The 20,872-nt window shown below is 32.3% G+C and overlaps 1 protein-coding gene across 2 annotated transcripts in view; it reads left to right on the top strand.

Moving 5' to 3' along the window:
• Positions 1-20,872, top strand: part of fndc3ba (fibronectin type III domain containing 3Ba) — a 233,921-nt gene that overhangs the window by 198,683 nt on the left and 14,366 nt on the right. For both annotated transcript variants that reach the window (XM_062040932.1, XM_062040933.1), the window contains exons 21-23: positions 680-829; positions 1,083-1,348; positions 12,666-12,884. In XM_062040932.1, coding sequence (XP_061896916.1) covers positions 680-829; positions 1,083-1,348; positions 12,666-12,884 — 635 coding nt within the window. The remainder of the gene's footprint in view (positions 1-679; positions 830-1,082; positions 1,349-12,665; positions 12,885-20,872) is intronic.

Below are 20,872 nucleotides of genomic sequence, written 5' to 3' on the forward strand. Positions count from 1 at the left end.
ATATATCAGGAGATTTTTTTCTCCTGATGATTGAGGAAACCCCTCATGAAACAGGCCTGTAGAGATGAAATAGTCTTGTGATTTTTCCCCACACATACATATTACGCTCTAACACGGTATCGAGCACTATTTTTTTGGATAATCTAATTAAGACATATATATATATATATATATATATATATATATATATATATATATATATATATATATATATATACCTGTATATATATACATGTATAAATTAGCTGCTTCATTTTATAAGCCCCAATATGGATTTACATTTTTTTTAATGAGATCCTCTACAGTACGTCTAGTAATATTGATGTTGAGTAGAGGCCATAGGGGGTGCTGCCACCACAAATAGTAATATTGATGTTGAGTAGATGCCATAGGGGGTGCTGCCACCACAAATAGTAATATTGATGTTGAGTAGATGCCATAGTGGGTGCTGCCACCACAAATAGTAATATTGATGTTGAGTAGATGCCATAGGGGGTGCTGCCACCACAAATAGTAATATTGATGTTGAGTAGATGCCATAGTGGGTGCTGCCACCACAAATAGTAATATTGATGTTGAATAGATGCCATAGTGGGTGCTGCCACCACAAATAGTAATATTGATGTTGAGTAGATGCCATAGGGGGTGCTGCCACCACAAATGTGTTTGCCTCATCCAGAGTCCAGAAGGATCCGGCAGCGACATCTCGGAGTACCGCCTGGAGTGGGGGCGTGAAGACGAGCCCCTGGAGGTCATCTACTGCGGCTCGGCCACGCAGTGTGAAGTGTGGGATCTGATGGCCGCTACTAGCTACTGCTGCAGGCTGCAGGTGCCTCACCTCACCTCACCTCACCTCACCTCACCTCACCTCACCTCACCTCACCTCACCTCACCTCACCTCACCTCACCTCACCTCACCTCACCTCACCTCACCTCACCTCACCTCACCTCACCTCACCTCACCTCACCTCACCTCACCTCACCTCACCTCACCTCACCTCACCTCACCTCACCTCACGTCGCTCTACTTCCGTGTCTTCCCTCAACATTGACGCCACGGCTTTGTTTGACTCTCTTACCAGGCTGTCAATCAAGCAGGGGCGGGGCCTCACAGCGAGCAGGTCAGTTTCCAGACGCCGGCGACCATCCCCGAGCCGGTCTCCTCCCTCAGCCTCCTGGACCTGCCGGGCCAGTCGCGGTCCTCCTCTTTCCTCCTCAAGTGGGAGGAGCCAATCAGCAACGGGGCGGAGATCTCCTCGTACATCATCTCGGTGGACGAGAGGACCATCACGCTGGAGCCCACCACAAGTCACCTGGTCAGCGGTCTGCAGCCGGACAGCGAGTACAGGTAATGTTTACTCTGAAGAATGTGCGCTCCAATCTGTTCCGTTTTGCTCCAAACAAGCAAAATAGCTAGTTAGCATGCTGGCTATTAGCGTCCAGGTTAGCATTGTATTGACATTTGGTATAAAAGTAAATGATGTGTGAATGCTGAAGTGGAAGTGAAATGCTGACAGAATGTAAGAAGAGTTTCAATGTAGAAATGGTTTGAAAGTTGAAGAGTTTGAATTTCCAGGAAAACCGGAATTTGGTTTGGAAGTTGGGAAAGTGTTAGTTGGAATGTCCAGGATAAGAAGAATGGGTGAATGGTGTGGATAGTTGGGAAAGTGTTAGTTGGAATGTCCAGGATAAGAAGAATGGGTGAATGGTGTGGATAGTTGGGAAAGTGTTAGTTGGAATGTCCAGGATAAGAAGAATGGGTGAATGGTGTGGATAGTTGGGAAAGTGTTAGTTGGAATGTCCAGGATAAGAGGAATGTGTGAATGGTGTGGATAGTTGGGAAAGTGTTAGTTGGAATGTCCAGGATAAGAGGAATGGGTGAATGGTGTGGATAGTTGGGAAAGTGTTAGTTGGAATGTCCAGGATAAGAAGAATGGGTGAATGGTGTGGATAGTTGGGAAAGTGTTAGTTGGAATGTCCAGGATAAGAAGAATGGGTGAATGGTGTGGATAGTTGGGAAAGTGTTAGTTGGAATGTCCAGGGTAAGAAGAATGGGTAAATGGTGTGGATAGTTGGGAAAGTGTTAGTTGGAATGTCCAGGATAAGAAGAATGTGTGAATGGTGTGGATAGTTGGGAAAGTGTTAGTTGGAATGTCCAGGATAAGAAGAATGTGTGAATGGTGTGGATAGTTGGGAAAGTGTTAGTTGGAATGTCCAGGATAAGAGGAATGGGTGAATGGTGTGGATAGTTGGGAAAGTGTTAGTTGGAATGTCCAGGATAAGAAGAATGGGTGAATGGTGTGGATAGTTGGGAAAGTGTTAGTTGGAATGTCCAGGGTAAGAAGAATGGGTGAATGGTGTGGATAGTTGGGAAAGTGTTAGTTGGAATGTCCAGGATAAGAAGAATGTGTGAATGGTGTGGATAGTTGGGAAAGTGTTAGTTGGAATGTCCAGGATAAGAAGAATGTGTGAATGGTGTGGATAGTTGGGAAAGTGTTAGTTGGAATGTCCAGGATAAGAGGAATGGGTGAATGGTGTGGATAGTTGGGAAAGTGTTAGTTGGAATGTCCAGGGTAAGAGGAATGGGTGAATGGTGTGTACATAGGTTCAAAAATGTGGCAATTGTGCAACTTGGAAACATGTCCCATTCTTTTCAATGGGAATTTCATGGGAATTTTGGAAAAAGAGGGAATTTTGTTGAAAATGCTAAAAAAAAACTTGAATGGTTGGTGTTGGAATTTTTCAAATCGGTGGAGAAATGTTGAAGCGGTAACATTTTTGAATGAGAAATGGTATTTCGGAATTCCTGAAATTTCGGGAAAACCGGGAATTTTTCCAGTTCAAAAAAACAACTTTGGTTTTGTGGTGATTAAGAGGAATGATTGGACGGTGGAACGCTTGAAGTGGGTTGACAAATGTGGAAGAAGTAGTCGACAGAAAAAAGGCTTTGAAAAAAACGGGAATTCTGGGAATTCCTGGAATTTTTTTGAACTTGGATGAATGCTAGTTTGAATGTGCAGCATGAGTGGAATATGTTGAAGGAGGAATACTTTCAACACGTGGAAATGGTTCAAGTTTGAAAAATGGCCAATTCATTTTCAATTGGAAAAATGTCCCGGAAAACCTGGAATTCTGGGAATTCTGGGAATTTTTGGAATTTGTCAAGGGAAAGCCCGCAATTCCCGAATAGGCTGAACAGTTTGAAGTTGGAACGCTTTGAATTGGGGGAAATGTGTTGCGCCAAAATCTGAAGAATTGTTGTGTAGAAAAGCAACTATAAAAGAATACTATAATAAAGCGGATTTAATTATCATTATTTTATATATGGTATTTAAAACAATAAACGCTGAAATCCAACATAATTGGTAAGCTAATTATTCATTATTAACTACAGTATATTCTATTTAAAAAATGTTTGTCACAAAACATTATATAAATATAAATTGGGAAGCTCATATGAATTATTAACTGCATTATAGTTCATTTGAAAATATATATAAAAAATATATGTCACAAAATAAATATGAATATGAATTCCATCTTTCTGCGATGTGTTATTGTCTACAGTTTAATATGTAAACAATAGTATAATAGAGCATGTTTAATTACCCTTATTTTATATATTTTACTTTAAACAATAAATGCAAAGGTTTGACATAATTGGGAAGCTAATATTCATTATTAAGTCCCCTATATTTAAATAAAAAAATGTATGTCACAAAATATTACATTATGAATACAAGCATTTGACTGAATTATATATAAGGTATTATTTATAATATAAAAATAGTACTCTAATAAAGTGCATATAATTAGCATTGTTGTATATATTTTGTTTTAAACAATGCATGCTAAAATTAGACATAGTTGGGAAGCCAATATTCATTATTAACTCCACGATATTCAATTTAAAAAATAAACAAAAATGTACGTCACAAAATATTACTTTATGGATATGAGCATTTGACTGAATTCCATCCATTTGGTATGGTATTATTTTTAATATATAGTATAAAAACAATACTCTAATAAAGTGCTCATAATTAGCATTATTGTATATATTTTTGTTTTAAACAATACATGCTAAAATTAGACATAGTTGGGAAGCTAATAATTCATTATTACCAACAGTAAATTTGAGGGGGAAAAAAGTATAAATAATGCATGTCATAAAATAATATAATATGAGTATGAACTTCAATGTGGTTGAATTCCATCACTCTGCAATTGTATTATTATTTATAATCCAATTTTTAACAAAAACAGCGCATTTAATTATCATTATTTTATTTATTTTATTCTCAACAATGAATGCAAAAATTACACAAAATTGGGAGCTAATAATAATTCATTATCAAATACAGTTATTTCTTTTTTTAAAGGTATGTCACAAAATATTGTATTTTTTCATGTATTTTTGCACGCCAAAAAATAGTCAAATAAATCCTAAAAATTACACACAAAAATAGGTAATGCCGAATCAAAGAGTACATTAGGTTGCATATTTGCCATTATTTGTCTGAGAGTGTTGTTAGCATGAATATTTAGATTGTTATAACCATGAATATTTAGATTGTTATTAGCATGAATATTTAGATTATTAGTAGCATGAATATTTAGATTGTTATTAGCATGAATATTTAGATTGTTATTAGCATGAATATTTAGATTGTTATTAGCATGAATATTTAGATTATTAGTAGCATGAATACTTACATTGTTATTAGCATGAATATTTAGATTTTTGTTAGCATGAATATTTAGATTGTTATTAGCATGAATATTTAGATTATTAGTAGCATGAATATTTAGATTGTTATTAGCATGAATATTTAGATTGTTATTAGCATGAATATTTAGATTGTTGTTAGCATGAATATGTAGATTGTTATTAGCATGAATATTTAGATTGTTATTAGCATGAATATTTAGATTATTAGTAGCATGAATATTTAGATTGTTATTAGCATGAATATTTAGATTGTTATTAGCATGAATATTTAGATTATTAGTAGCATGAATATTTAGATTGTTATTAGCATGAATATTTAGATTGTTATTAGCATGAATATTTAGATTATTAGTAGCATGAATATTTAGATTGTTATTAGCATGAATATTTAGATTGTTATTAGCATGAATATTTAGATTATTAGTAGCATGAATATTTAGATTGTTATTAGCATGAATATTTAGATTGTTATTAGCATGAATATTTAGATTATTAGTAGCATGAATACTTACATTGTTATTAGCATGAATATTTAGATTGTTATTAGCATGAATATTTAGATTGTTATTAGCATGAATATTTAGATTGTTATTAGCATGAATATTTAGATTATTAGTAGCATGAATATTTAGATTGTTATTAGCAGGAATATTTAGATTATTAGTAGCATGAATATTTAGATTGTTATTAGCATGAATATTTAGATTGTTATTAGCATGAATATTTAGATTATTAGTAGCATGAATATTTAGATTGTTATTAGCATGAATATTTAGATTGTTATTAGCATGAATATTTAGATTGTTGTTAGCATGAATATTTAGATTGTTATTAGCATGAATATTTAGATTATTAGTAGCATGAATACTTACATTGTTATTAGCATGAATATTTAGATTTTTGTTAGCATGAATATTTAGATTGTTATTAGCATGGATATTTAGATTATTAGTAGCATGAATATTTAGATTGTTATTAGCATGAATATTTAGATTGTTATTAGCATGAATATTGAGCTATATTTGACTGAATTCCATCCATTTGGTATGGTATTATTTTTAATATATAGTATAAAAACAATACTCTAATAAAGTGCTTATAATTAGCATTATTGTATATATTTTTGTTTTAAACAATACATGCTAAAATTAGACATAGTTGGGAAGCTAATAATTCATTATTACCAACAGTAAATTTGAGGGGGAAAAAAGTATAAATAATGCATGTCACAAAATAATATAATATGAGTATGAACTTCAATGTGGTTGAATTCCATCACTCTGCAATTGTATTATTATTTATAATCCAATTTTTAACAAAAACGGCGCATTTAATTATCATTATTTTATTTATTTTATTCTCAACAATGAATGCAAAAATTACACAAAATTGGGAGCTAATAATAATTCATTATCAAATACAGTTATTTCTTTTTTTAAAGGTATGTCACAAAATATTGTATTTTTTCATGTATTTTTGCACGCCAAAAAATAGTCAAATAAATCCTAAAAATTACACACAAAAATAGGTAATGCCGAATCAAAGAGTACATTAGGTTGCATATTTGCCATTATTTGTCTGAGAGTGTTGTTAGCATGAATATTTAGATTGTTATAACCATGAATATTTAGATTGTTATTAGCATGAATATTTAGATTATTAGTAGCATGAATATTTAGATTGTTATTAGCATGAATATTTAGATTGTTATTAGCATGAATATTTAGATTGTTATTAGCATGAATATTTAGATTATTAGTAGCATGGATACTTACATTGTTATTAGCATGAATATTTAGATTTTTGTTAGCATGAATATTTAGATTGTTATTAGCATGAATATTTAGATTATTAGTAGCATGAATATTTAGATTGTTATTAGCATGAATATTTAGATTGTTGTTAGCATGAATATGTAGATTGTTATTAGCATGAATATTTAGATTGTTATTAGCATGAATATTTAGATTATTAGCATGAATATTTAGATTGTTATTAGCATGAATATTTAGATTGTTATTAGCATGAATATTTAGATTATTAGTAGCATGAATATTTAGATTGTTATTAGCATGAATATTTAGATTGTTATTAGCATGAATATTTAGATTATTAGTAGCATGAATATTTAGATTGTTATTAGCATGAATATTTAGATTGTTATTAGCATGAATATTTAGATTATTAGTAGCATGAATATTTAGATTGTTATTAGCATGAATATTTAGATTGTTATTAGCATGAATATTTAGATTATTAGTAGCATGAATACTTACATTGTTATTAGCATGAATATTTAGATTGTTATTAGCATGAATATTTAGATTGTTATTAGCATGAATATTTAGATTGTTATTAGCATGAATATTTAGATTGTTATTAGCATGAATATTGAGCTATATTTGACTGAATTCCATCCATTTGGTATGGTATTATTTTTAATATATAGTATAAAAACAATACTCTAATAAAGTGCTTATAATTAGCATTATTGTATATATTTTTGTTTTAAACAATACATGCTAAAATTAGACATAGTTGGGAAGCTAATAATTCATTATTACCAACAGTAAATTTGAGGGGGAAAAAAGTATAAATAATGCATGTCACAAAATAATATAATATGAGTATGAACTTCAATGTGGTTGAATTCCATCACTCTGCAATTGTATTATTATTTATAATCCAATTTTTAACAAAAACAGCGCATTTAATTATCATTATTTTATTTATTTTATTCTCAACAATGAATGCAAAAATTACACAAAATTGGGAGCTAATAATAATTCATTATCAAATACAGTTATTTCTTTTTTTAAAGGTATGTCACAAAATATTGTATTTTTTCATGTATTTTTGCACGCCAAAAAATAGTCAAATAAATCCTAAAAATTACACACAAAAATAGGTAATGCCGAATCAAAGAGTACATTAGGTTGCATATTTGCCATTATTTGTCTGAGAGTGTTGTTAGCATGAATATTTAGATTGTTATAACCATGAATATTTAGATTGTTATTAGCATGAATATTTAGATTATTAGTAGCATGAATATTTAGATTGTTATTAGCATGAATATTTAGATTGTTATTAGCATGAATATTTAGATTGTTATTAGCATGAATATTTAGATTATTAGTAGCATGGATACTTACATTGTTATTAGCATGAATATTTAGATTTTTGTTAGCATGAATATTTAGATTGTTATTAGCATGAATATTTAGATTATTAGTAGCATGAATATTTAGATTGTTATTAGCATGAATATTTAGATTGTTGTTAGCATGAATATGTAGATTGTTATTAGCATGAATATTTAGATTGTTATTAGCATGAATATTTAGATTATTAGCATGAATATTTAGATTGTTATTAGCATGAATATTTAGATTGTTATTAGCATGAATATTTAGATTATTAGTAGCATGAATATTTAGATTGTTATTACATGAATATTTAGATTGTTGTTAGCATGAATATTTAGATTGTTATCAGCATGAATATTTAGATTATTAGTAGCATGAATACTTACATTGTTATTAGCATGAATATTTAGATTTTTGTTAGCATGAATATTTAGATTGTTATTAGCATGAATATTTAGATTGTTATTAGCATGGATATTTAGATTATTAGTAGCATGAATATTTAGATTGTTATTAGCATGAATATTTAGATTATTAGTAGCATGAATATTTAGATTGTTATTAGCATGAATATTTAGATTATTAGTAGCATGAATATTTAGATTGTTATTAGCATGAATATTTAGATTATTAGTAGCATGAATATTTAGATTGTTATTAGCATGAATATTTAGATTATTAGTAGCATGAATATTTAGATTGTTATTAGCATGAATATTTAGATTATTAGCATGAATATTTAGATTGTTATTAGCATGAATATTTAGATTATTAGTAGCATGAATATTTAGATTGTTATTAGCATGAATATTTAGATTGTTATTAGCATGAATATTTAGATTGTTATTAGCATGAATATTGATCATGGCGGTGATTGTGAAACAGTGCAGTTACCAGATGGGCCAGTAGGTGGCAGCATTGACCTTTGTGATGAACTGCAAAAGTCATTTAAAGCCATTTCATTTTCACACTGACAGTGTTATTTATTTCAACAAAATCATATTTGAAAGAACAGGTTTGTATGTTAGAAAGCCAGCTTGTTTACTATTTCCAAGAAATATTATTTGTGCCTGAATCCCCAAGTGCTGTTGTTATCCTTCTCCAAGCTATTCTGTTATTATTACCTCTAAGTGTGTGTGTGTGGGAGGAGTGATTACACACACACTCACACACACACACACACACACTCACACACACACACACACACACACACACGTTTCTTGTTTTCATTTCCAGGTTGTTTGTGTTCCCATGTCACTTTGCTCTCTTGCATAATGGCTGCCACCAGGGCACACGTTGTGTACGTGTGCATTTGTGTGTGTACACAGGTACAGGTGTGTGTGTGCGTGTGTGTGTGTGTGTGTGTGTGTGTATGTGCGTGTGTGCGTGTGTGTGTCACCGTCGCAATGACGGTAATTCCTTTTATTTACTGCAATAGGATACTTGAAATATTATTATTCACATCCTAAATGGATGACTTAGCGAGTGTTTTTCCTCTCACACGTGTTTGTGCGTGTGTGTGTGTGTGGGTGTGTGTGTGTGGGTGTGTGTGCGCGTGCGTGCGTGTGTGTGTGTGTGTGCGTGCGTGCGTGCGTGCGTGCGTGCGTGCGTGCGCACGCGTGTGTGTGTGACTATTTGATATTTTGCATTGCTTGTCCAACACACAAGAGTCCATAAAAGCTTTTTTTTCTCTGCATCAATGCTTTATTGGGGACAAAAATAACACAATAAACACTTTTATTCATTCCATTTGAACTAAAGAGTATATGTGATAAACCACAACTACCATTTGCAATATTGAAAAATGTGCATTGTTATGTAGCTACTGTGTTTTTTTTAAGTCTTTGATGTTGAAATCTTTAATTGGTGACAAAGGTTAAAAAGGGGACGAAGGTATCACAATAGTAAACATTTTAATTTGTTGTATGTATGTAATAACTAACACATTGAACAACTTATATTAATATGTAGCCACTAGTTTCATTGGGGACAATAATGGTTTAATAGGGGGGACAGAAAATGTCACAATAATAAACATTTGAACCCATCGTAATACATCTCAAATATTGTAGGTAATTACTGTTAAAAATGTAACTACTGTCTAAAATGCTTGAGAATGTACATTATTATGTAGCCACTAGTTTTATTGGGGACAATAACGGTTTAATAGAGGACAAAAATATTACAATAATATGTATTTGAATCCATCTTATTATATCCCAAATATTATATGTAAAAACTGTAAAAAAAAAAAAAAAAAATGTAACTACTGTCTAAAATGCCTAAAATGCTTAAAAAGGTAATTTATTATGTAGCCACTAATTTAATTGGGGACAATCACGGGGGACAGAAAAATGTCACAATAATAAACATTTGAACCCATTGTAATATATCTCAAATATTGTATTAATTACTGTAAAAAAAAATTTAACTACTGTCTGAAATGTTTCAGACAGTTTCATTGTGGACAATAATGGTTTAATAGGGGACAGAAAATATTACAATACTAACATTTGAATCCATTGTATTATATATCTCAAATATTATATGTAAAAACTGTAAAAAAAAATAAAAAAATTAACGACTGTCTAAAATGCTTAAAAATGTAAATTATTATGTAGCCACTAATTTCATTGGGGACAATAATGGTTTAATAGGGGACAAAAATATTACAATAATAAACATTTGAATCCATCATATTATATCTCAAATATTATATGTAAAAACTGAAAGAAAAAAAAATTAACTACTGTCTAAAATGTTTAAAACCGTACAACATGTAGCCACTAGTTTCATTGGGGACAATAATGGTTTAATAGGGGCCAAAATATTACAATAATAAACATTTCAATACATTGTATTATATGTTAAATACTATATGTAATAATTGTAAAAAAAAAAAAGACTACTATGTACAATGCTTAAAAACGTTAATTATTATGTAGCCACAAGTTTCATAGGGGACAATAACGGTTTAATAGGGGGACAGAAAATGTCACAATAATAAACATTTGAAACCCATCGTAATATATCTTAAATATTGTATGTAATTACCGTAAAAACGTAACTACTGTCTAAAATGCTTAAAAATATACATTATTATGTAGCCACTAGTTTCATTGCGGACAATAATGGTTTAATAGGGGACAGAAATATTACAATAATAAGCATTTGAATCCATCGGATTATATCTGAAATAGTTTATGTAATAATTATGAAAAAAATTGTAACTTCTGTCTAAAATGCTTAAAAATGTTAACTATTAAGGAGCCACTAGTTTCATTTGGGACAATAATGGTTTAATAGGGGACAAAAATATTACAATAATAAACATTTGAATCCATCTTATTATAGCTCAAATATTACAAGTAAAAATTGTAAAAAATAAATATATATCATCTCAAATATTGTATGTAATTACTGTCTAAAATGTAACTACTGTCTAAAATGCTCAAACATTGACGTTATTATGTAGCCACCAGTTTCATTGGGGACAATAACGGTTTAATAGGGAACAAAATATTACAATAATAAGCATTTGAATCCATCGTATTATAGCTTAAACATTACAAGTAAAAAATGTAAAAAAAAAAAAAAAAAAAAAAAATGTTAACTACTGTCTAAAATGTTTAAAAACGTACAAAATGTATGTAGCCACTAGTTTGATTGGGAACAATGGAGGTTTAATAGGGGACAAAAAAGATTACAATAATAAACATTTAAATCCATCGTATTATATCTCAAATATTATATGTAATAATTGTAAAAAAAAAATGTAACTACTGTCTAAAATGCTTAAAAACGCTAATTATTAAGGAGCCACTAGTTTCATTGGGGACAATAACGGTTTAATAGGGGCACAAAAAATGTCACAATAATAAACATTTGAACCCATCGTAATAAATATCAAATATTGTATGTAATAATTGTAAAAAAAAATGTAATTACTGTCTAAAATGCTTAAAAACTTTAATAATTATGTAGCCACTAGTTTTGTTGGGGACAATAACGGTTTAATAGGGGACAAAAATATTACAATGATAAACATTTGAATCCATCGTATTATAGCTTAAATATTATATGTAGAAATTGTAAATATATATATATATATATATATATATATATATATATATATATATATATATATATATATATATATATATATATATATATATATGTACACACACATATATATATATATATTTATATATATATATATATATATATATATATATATATATATATATATATATATATATATATATATATATATATATATATATATGGCTCCTGAAGGCTCCTGGAGGCTCCTGGTGGCTCCTGAAGGCTCCTGAAGGCTCCTGAAGGCTCCTGATGGCTCCTGATGGCTCCTGAAGGCTCCTGAAGGCTCCTGATGGCTCCTGAAGGCTCCTGAAGGCTCCTGATGGCCCCTGAAGGCTCCTGATGGCTCCTGAAGGCTCCTGATGGCTCCTGATGGCTCCTGAAGGCTCCTGAAGGCTCCTGATGGCTCCTGAAGGCTCCTGAAGGCTCCTGATGGCTCCTGAAGGCTCCTGATGGCTCCTGAAGGCTCCTGAAGGCTCCTGATGGCTCCTGAAGGCTCCTGATGGCTCCTGAAGGCTCCTGATGGCTCCTGAAGGCCCCTGAAGGCTCCCCAGATATTGAAAAGTGTTGATTTGCCAAAACTCTCCAAGGATGCATGCGACTGTAGTTCACCACCTTGGCCACCAGGCGGCAACTATTCTCCACTTTTTCATGGCCGTCTTTTCTTTTGTTTTTGTCGCCAGCGTGCAGATCAAAGCGGTGAACGCCATCGGCTGCAGCCCTTCCAGTCCGCCCCTTCTGGTGAGGACACACCCCCTGCCCCCCACCCCGCCCCCTCTGGAGTGCTCCGCCGCAGGGCCGCAGAGCCTGAAGCTGAAGTGGGGCGAGAACGCCAGCAACACCCGCGCCCTGCTGGCCGACGACATGTACTACACGCTGCAGATGGAGGACAAAAACCACAGGTGGGCTCCACATTGTGTTTTTGATTGATTGACATTTGTATTAGTAGGTTGCACAGGGAAGTAACACTCAATGGTAACACTCAAGTACCACTCAATGGTAACACTCAAGTACCACTAAATGGTAACACTCAAGTACCACTAAATGGTAACACTCAAGTACCACTAAATGATAACACTCAAGTACCACTAAATGGTAACGCTCAAGTACCACTAAATGGTAACACTCAAGTACCACTAAATGGTAACACTCAAGTACCACTAAATGGTAACACTCAAGTACCACTAAATGATAACACTCAAGTACCACTAAATGGTAACGCTCAAGTACCACTAAATGGTAACACTCAAGTACCACTAAATGGTAACACTCAAGTACCACTAAATGGTGACACTCAAGTACCACTAAATGGTAACACTCAATGGTAACACTCAAGTACCAGTAAATGGTAACACTCAAGTACCACTAAATGGTAACACTCAAGTACCACTAAATGGTAACGCTCAAGTACCACTAAATGGTAACACTCAAGTACCACTAAATGGTAACACTCAAGTACCACTAAATGGTAACACTCAATGGTAACACTCAAGTACCACTAAATGGTAACACTCAATGGTAACACTCAAGTACCACTCAATGGTAACACTCAAGTACCACTAAATGGTAACACTCAAGTACCACTAAATGGTAACACTCAATGGTAACACTCAAGTACCACTAAATGGTAACACTCAAGTACCACTAAATGGTGACACTCAAGTACCACTCAATGGTAACACTCAAGTACCACTCAATGGTAACACTCAAGTACCACTCAATGGTAACACTCAAGTACCACTCAATGGTAACACTCAAGTACCACTCAATGGTAACACTCAAGTACCACTAAATGGTAACACCTCCAAAACAACTTGGCTCTCTCTCTCCAAGTACCACCATTAAAATACAAAGTAGCCTAGTAGGCCTAAGTATTCATTAAAAACAAGGATGAGTTTTTTTTTAACAAATACATGTAATATGTTGTTGCCACGGCAACATTACACACAGTTTGAACAGTAACACTGTTAAAATATAGAAGTGGTTCTTTGGCGTACTACTAGATTGATCCTAATATTTCATATTAATCATTAATAATAATAATAATGTCGCCTTCCATCAGCTTCCCTTCAATTATGCTTCATGGAAATGAGGACAATATTTACCAAATTAATGTATTAGTAATTAGTAATGTTTAAGAAATAATACATTCAGTAATAATAATAATCAATAATATGATATGGAGGATACATATGATATGGAGGATATATATGATATGGAGAATACATATGATATGGAGAATACATATGATATGGAGGATACATATGATATGGAGGATACATACGATATGGAGGATATATATGATATGGAGGATACATATGATATGGAGGATACATATGATATGGAGGATATATATGATATGGAGAATACATATGATATGGAGAATACATATGATATGGAGGATACATATGATATGGAGGATACATATGATATGGAGGATACATATGATATGGAGGATATATATGATATGGAGAATACATATGATATGGAGGATACATATGATATGGAGGATACATATGATATGGAGGATATATATATGATATGGAGGATACATATGATATGGAGGATATATATGATATGGAGAATACATATGATATGGAGAATACATATGATATGGAGGATACGTATGATATGGAGGATACGTATGATATGGAGGATACATATGATATGGAGGATACATATGATATGGAGGATATATATGATATGGAGGATACATATGATATGGAGGATATATATGATATGGAGAATACATATGATATGGAGGATATATATGATATGGAGGATACATATGATATGGAGGATATATATGATATGGAGAATACATATGATATGGAGAATACATATGATATGGAGGATACGTATGATATGGAGGATATGTATGATATGGAGGATACATATGATATGGAGGATACATATGATATGGAGGATACATATGATATGGAGGATACGTATGATATGGAGGATACGTATGATATGGAGGATACGTATGATATGGAGGATACGTATGATATGGAGGATACATATGATATGGAGAATACATATGATATGGAGGATACGTATGATATGGAGGATACGTATGATATGGAGGATACATATGATATGGAGAATATATATGATATGGAGAATACATATGATATGGAGGATATATATGATATGGAGGATATATATGATATGGAGGATACATATGATATGGAGGATATATATGATATGGAGGATACATATGATATGGAGGATATATATGATATGGAGGATATATATGATATGGAGAATACATATGGTATGGAGGATATATATGATATGGAGAATACATATGATATGGAGGATATATATGATATGGATGATACATATGATATGGAGGATACATATGATATGGAGAATACATATGATATGGAGGATACATATGATATGGAGAATACATATGATATGGAGAATACATATCATATGGAGAATACATATCATATGGAGGATACGTATGATATGGAGGATACGTATGATATGGAGGATACATATGATATGGAGGATACATATGATATGGAGAATACATATGATATGGAGGATACGTATGATATGGAGGATACATATGATATGGAGGATATATATGATATGGAGGATACATATGATATGGAGGATATATATGATATGGAGAATACATATGATATGGAGGATACATATGATATGGAGGATACATATGATATGGAGAATACATATGATATGGAGGATACATATGATATGGAGGATACATATGATATGGAGAATACATATGATATGGAGGATACGTATGATATGGAGGATACGTATGATATGGAGGATACGTATGATATGGAGGATACATATGATATGGAGGATACGTATGATATGGAGGATACATATGATATGGAGGATACATATGATATGGAGGATACATACGATATGGAGGATATATATGATATGGAGGATACATATGATATGGAGGATACATATGATATGGAGGATACATATGATATGGAGGATACATATGATATGGAGGATATATATGATATGGAGGATACATATGATATGGAGGATACATATGATATGGAGGATACATATGATATGGAGGATATATATGATATGGAGGATATATATGATATGGAGGATACATATGATATGGAGGATATATATGATATGGAGGATACATATGATATGGAGAATACATATGATATGGAGGATACATATGATATGGAGAATACATATGATATGGAGAATACATATCATATGGAGAATACATATCATATGGAGGATACGTATGATATGGAGGATACGTATGATATGGAGGATACATATGATATGGAGGATACATATGATATGGAGAATACATATGATATGGAGGATACGTATGATATGGAGGATACATATGATATGGAGGATATATATGATATGGAGGATACATATGATATGGAGGATATATATGATATGGAGAATACATATGATATGGAGGATACATATGATATGGAGGATACATATGATATGGAGAATACATATGATATGGAGGATACATATGATATGGAGGATACATATGATATGGAGAATACATATGATATGGAGGATACGTATGATATGGAGGATACGTATGATATGGAGGATACGTATGATATGGAGGATACATATGATATGGAGGATACGTATGATATGGAGGATACATATGATATGGAGGATACATATGATATGGAGGATACATACGATATGGAGGATATATATGATATGGAGGATACATATGATATGGAGGATACATATGATATGGAGGATACATATGATATGGAGGATACATATGATATGGAGGATATATATGATATGGAGGATACATATGATATGGAGGATACATATGATATGGAGGATACATATGATATGGAGGATACATATGATATGGAGGATATATATGATATGGAGGATACATATGATATGGAGGATATATATGATATGGAGGATACATATGATATGGAGGATATATATATGATATGGAGGATACATATGATATGGATATGTACTGGAAAAACATGTTTTGTGAAATTGTAACCATCCAAAGACAAGTGAGTTTTGTGCTCAATCACAGACATAACATTAGGTACACCTGCGATCCAAACCCTGTATTGCTTCATCTATGCTCACTTTCACTTCATCTTTGCTCACTTTCACTTCATCTATGCTCACTTTCACTTCATCTATGCTCACTTTCACTTCATCTATGCTCACTTTCACTTCATCTATGCTCACTTTCACTTCATCTATGCTCACTTTCACTTCATCTATGCTCACTTTCACTTCATCTATGCTCACTTTCACTTCATCTATGCTCACTTTCACTTTACTGACAGACTTCATTATTATTATGATCATTAAACTCCTCATTTATTATTTGCTATGTAAATATGCTTGCTCAAAATAGCACAATCGCCTTTGTCCTCACGAAAAGATCTGATTTGTGATTAGATGGTGCAGGAGTACCTAATGGTGTGACCTTAGTGTTGAAAGTGAAAGTGAAACCCTCTCATCACTTCTTCCAGCTGCACCTTCTGCTGGTCAATAGTGGAGCAAGAAGGTCAATACTACACGGAATCTGAGCTGCTCCTTTGTGTGTGTGTGTGTGTGTGTGTGTGTGTGTGTGTGTGTGTGTGTGTGTGTGTGTGTGTGTGTGTGTGTGTGTGTGTGTGTGTGTGTGTGTGTGTGTGTGTGTGTGTGTGTGTGTGTGTGTGTGTGTGTGTGTGTGTGTGTGTGTGTGTGTGTGTGTGTGTGTGTGTGTGTGTGATAACCACATGTACTACAGAGGAGGCACGTTAAGGCCAACGTTGCCAATCAGACTTGAAGGCAAAGCGAGCGAGGGGCAGATATGTTTTGCAGCAGATATAAATGATTTGGTTTGCAGCAGATATAAATGTTTTGCAGCAGATATAAATGTTTTGCAGCAGATATAAATATTTTGCAGCAGATATAAATGATTTGCAGCAGATATAAATATTTTGCAGCAGATATAAATGAATGGCCGCCACATGTCGAGTTTCTTTTCCTGCCACGGCAAAGAAGTAAGACGTTTAAAGAGAGCACTTTCCTCCTCTGTCAGAGCGTTGGCAACATGGTCACCTTTGGCAGCCTCCGCTGGCTCTAATTAGCAGATGGCACTCCTGCCATTTAGTCCCATCATTTTGTAAAACTATGTTGGGAGTCAGGAGTGGGATTTCCTTCAATTCCTCCTAGAGTCTTTGTCCAAATGATCCCAAACTAAAATGACACACTTTAGAGGGATGGATGACGACAAATTACCAAGCATGTTAGCGTAGACCAAAAGATGTGGGCGGGGCATGGGGAAGATGTGGGCGGGGCAAGGGGAATATGTGGGCGGGGCATGGGGACAAACTTGATGATCAGCAAGTCAGCCATTTTTGGGCCAAAGTCAGGAGTGGTATTTTATCTGTTATCATATTCCAAGCAAGTGGAATATTAGAATACGTGCTGAGTTTTGTCAATAAATGGACTGGATTAGTTCACGTTATTGAGTGGATTCGTTCAGGAAAGACCCCTCGTGGTGCTTGGAAGTGTTTGGTGTGGAAGAATCCCATCAAATGTCCCTACCTGAGCATAAAGGTAATAATGATAATAAACTTTGTCCTTCCTGCCAAGGTGCCAGCATAAATGATTGTTCATTTGCATTATTGGATTTTTAAAGGAGCCCTGAAACAATCCAAGACTTTATTTTGCAAGCAAACATATGGAAAGTCAAATTGTGCAAATGTAATTTTCCCTTTTGGCCGACACACCTTTAATATGAATGTTTGCTGGCCTCATGCATTTTTATTCCTCTCATTGCATTCCAAGGAAATGTACTTCCTCCCCATTCAGGCCTCAGGAGGAATTTACGCTTCCTCCAATAACTGTCAAGACCATTCCTTCACCGGGCCTATTTATTAGGTACACCCGCAAGAGTCTTACCTCCAATTCTCCAAACTAAGATTCTTCCATAAATCCCATAGCTCCATTAACTGCCACACCTCAAATAAACAAAACAATAAATGACTGAAAAACATGAACTTTTGTATGAAATGTATTATTAACTGAACAACACTGGCAATGTTGTAGTTCATTTAACAATTATAATCAATATGCTGCTTTCAGTCAAGGTTATTAAAATAGTTTATATATATTTTACAATGCATATTATCTGATTATTTTTCAAGTGCAGATGTTTTCTTTTCAACTGTATGTATTAGTTTGTCAGGGACATTATTACACATATTTATCACATTCAATGCCATAATAATATTAGGAATATGTGTACATATTACATAGGCTAGACTACCTTTCAAAATGCATTACATGCTAATAATACTTGACCAAATGAATGATCATAATACAAAAGCAGCGCAGAATAGCACATCATATAGCAACACAATATACAATAAAGGTGTATCGTAAAAATGTGATAATACAATAGAACTATATAATTAAGCTAATGTATTTAAATACAAACGTAACAGTTGATACATTACTAATTAAAATAATATTTGAAATATTTAAAATGGTAAAAAATAAGTTTTCAATGAATAAATAAATATCTAATTCACTTAATAAATTCATGTATTTGAAAACATATAATATAGCATTAATTTAATTTGCAAGAAAAAGTACCAAATTTGATGTGAAAATATTTTTAGAATTACATTTTTTGCAGCATTTTTAATGACATTTTTACTTCATAAATGTGTACAAAATGTGATATTATTTTGCACTTATAAAGTGCTGTTCACAAAGCAAATTAATTTATAGTTCACTTTATTAATTAATGTATGAACCATTATTTGAATACATACAATATAGCATTAATTTAATTTGCAAGAAAAAGCACCAAATTTGTTATATAAATATTTTTAGAATTACATTATTTGCAGCATTTTTATGACATTTTTACTTTATAAATGTGATAATAATATTTTGCACTTAGAAAGTGCTGTTCACAAAGCAAATGAAAATATATTTCATTTATTAGTTCATGTATTAACCATTATTTGAATAGATAGTGCATATAGCGTTAATTTAATTTGCAAGAAAAAGTACAATTTTTGTAATGGCAACATTTTTTAAATGATATAATTTACAGAATTTCAATGACATTATTTTTACTTTATAAATGTGATAATATTAATTTTCACTTATAAAGTGCTGTTCACAAAGCAAATGAATATATAATTAATTGTATTAATTCATGTATTAACCATTATTTGAATAGATAGTGTATATACAGTAGCTTTAATTTATTTTGCAAGAAAAAGTAAACATTTTTGTAAATGCAAAATGTTTAAAATGATATCATTTACAGAATTTCAATGACATTCTTTGTACTTTGTGAATGTGTACAAAATGTGATATTATTTTGCACTTATAAAGTGCTGTTCACAAAGCAAATTAATATATAATCCACCTAATGAATCCATGTATTAACCATTAATTGAATAGATATTTTACAGCATTAATTGAATTTGCAAGAAAAAGTACCAAATTTGTTGTATAAATATTTTTAGAATGACATTATTTGCAGCATTTTTATGACATTTCTGCTTTATAAATTGTGTACAAAATGTGATGACAAATATTTTGCACTTATAAAGTGCTGTTCACAAGGCAAATGAATGTATAATACACTTTATTAATTCATGAATGTAGCATTATTTGAATAGATATTATATAGCATGAATTTAATTTGCAAGAAAAAGTCAAATTGTTGTTATGGAAACATTTTTTGAATTTGACCATTGACAGAATTTCAATGACATTCTTTTTACTTTATAAATGTGTAGAAAATGTGATAATATTGTTTTGGACTTATTAAATGCTATTCGCAGAGCAACCAAAAGAAGAACAAAGCAGGGAAAAAATCCAACATAGC

The sequence above is a fragment of the Entelurus aequoreus genome, linkage group LG03 (genome assembly GCF_033978785.1).
Source record: "Entelurus aequoreus isolate RoL-2023_Sb linkage group LG03, RoL_Eaeq_v1.1, whole genome shotgun sequence".
NCBI lineage: Eukaryota > Metazoa > Chordata > Actinopteri > Syngnathiformes > Syngnathidae > Entelurus > Entelurus aequoreus.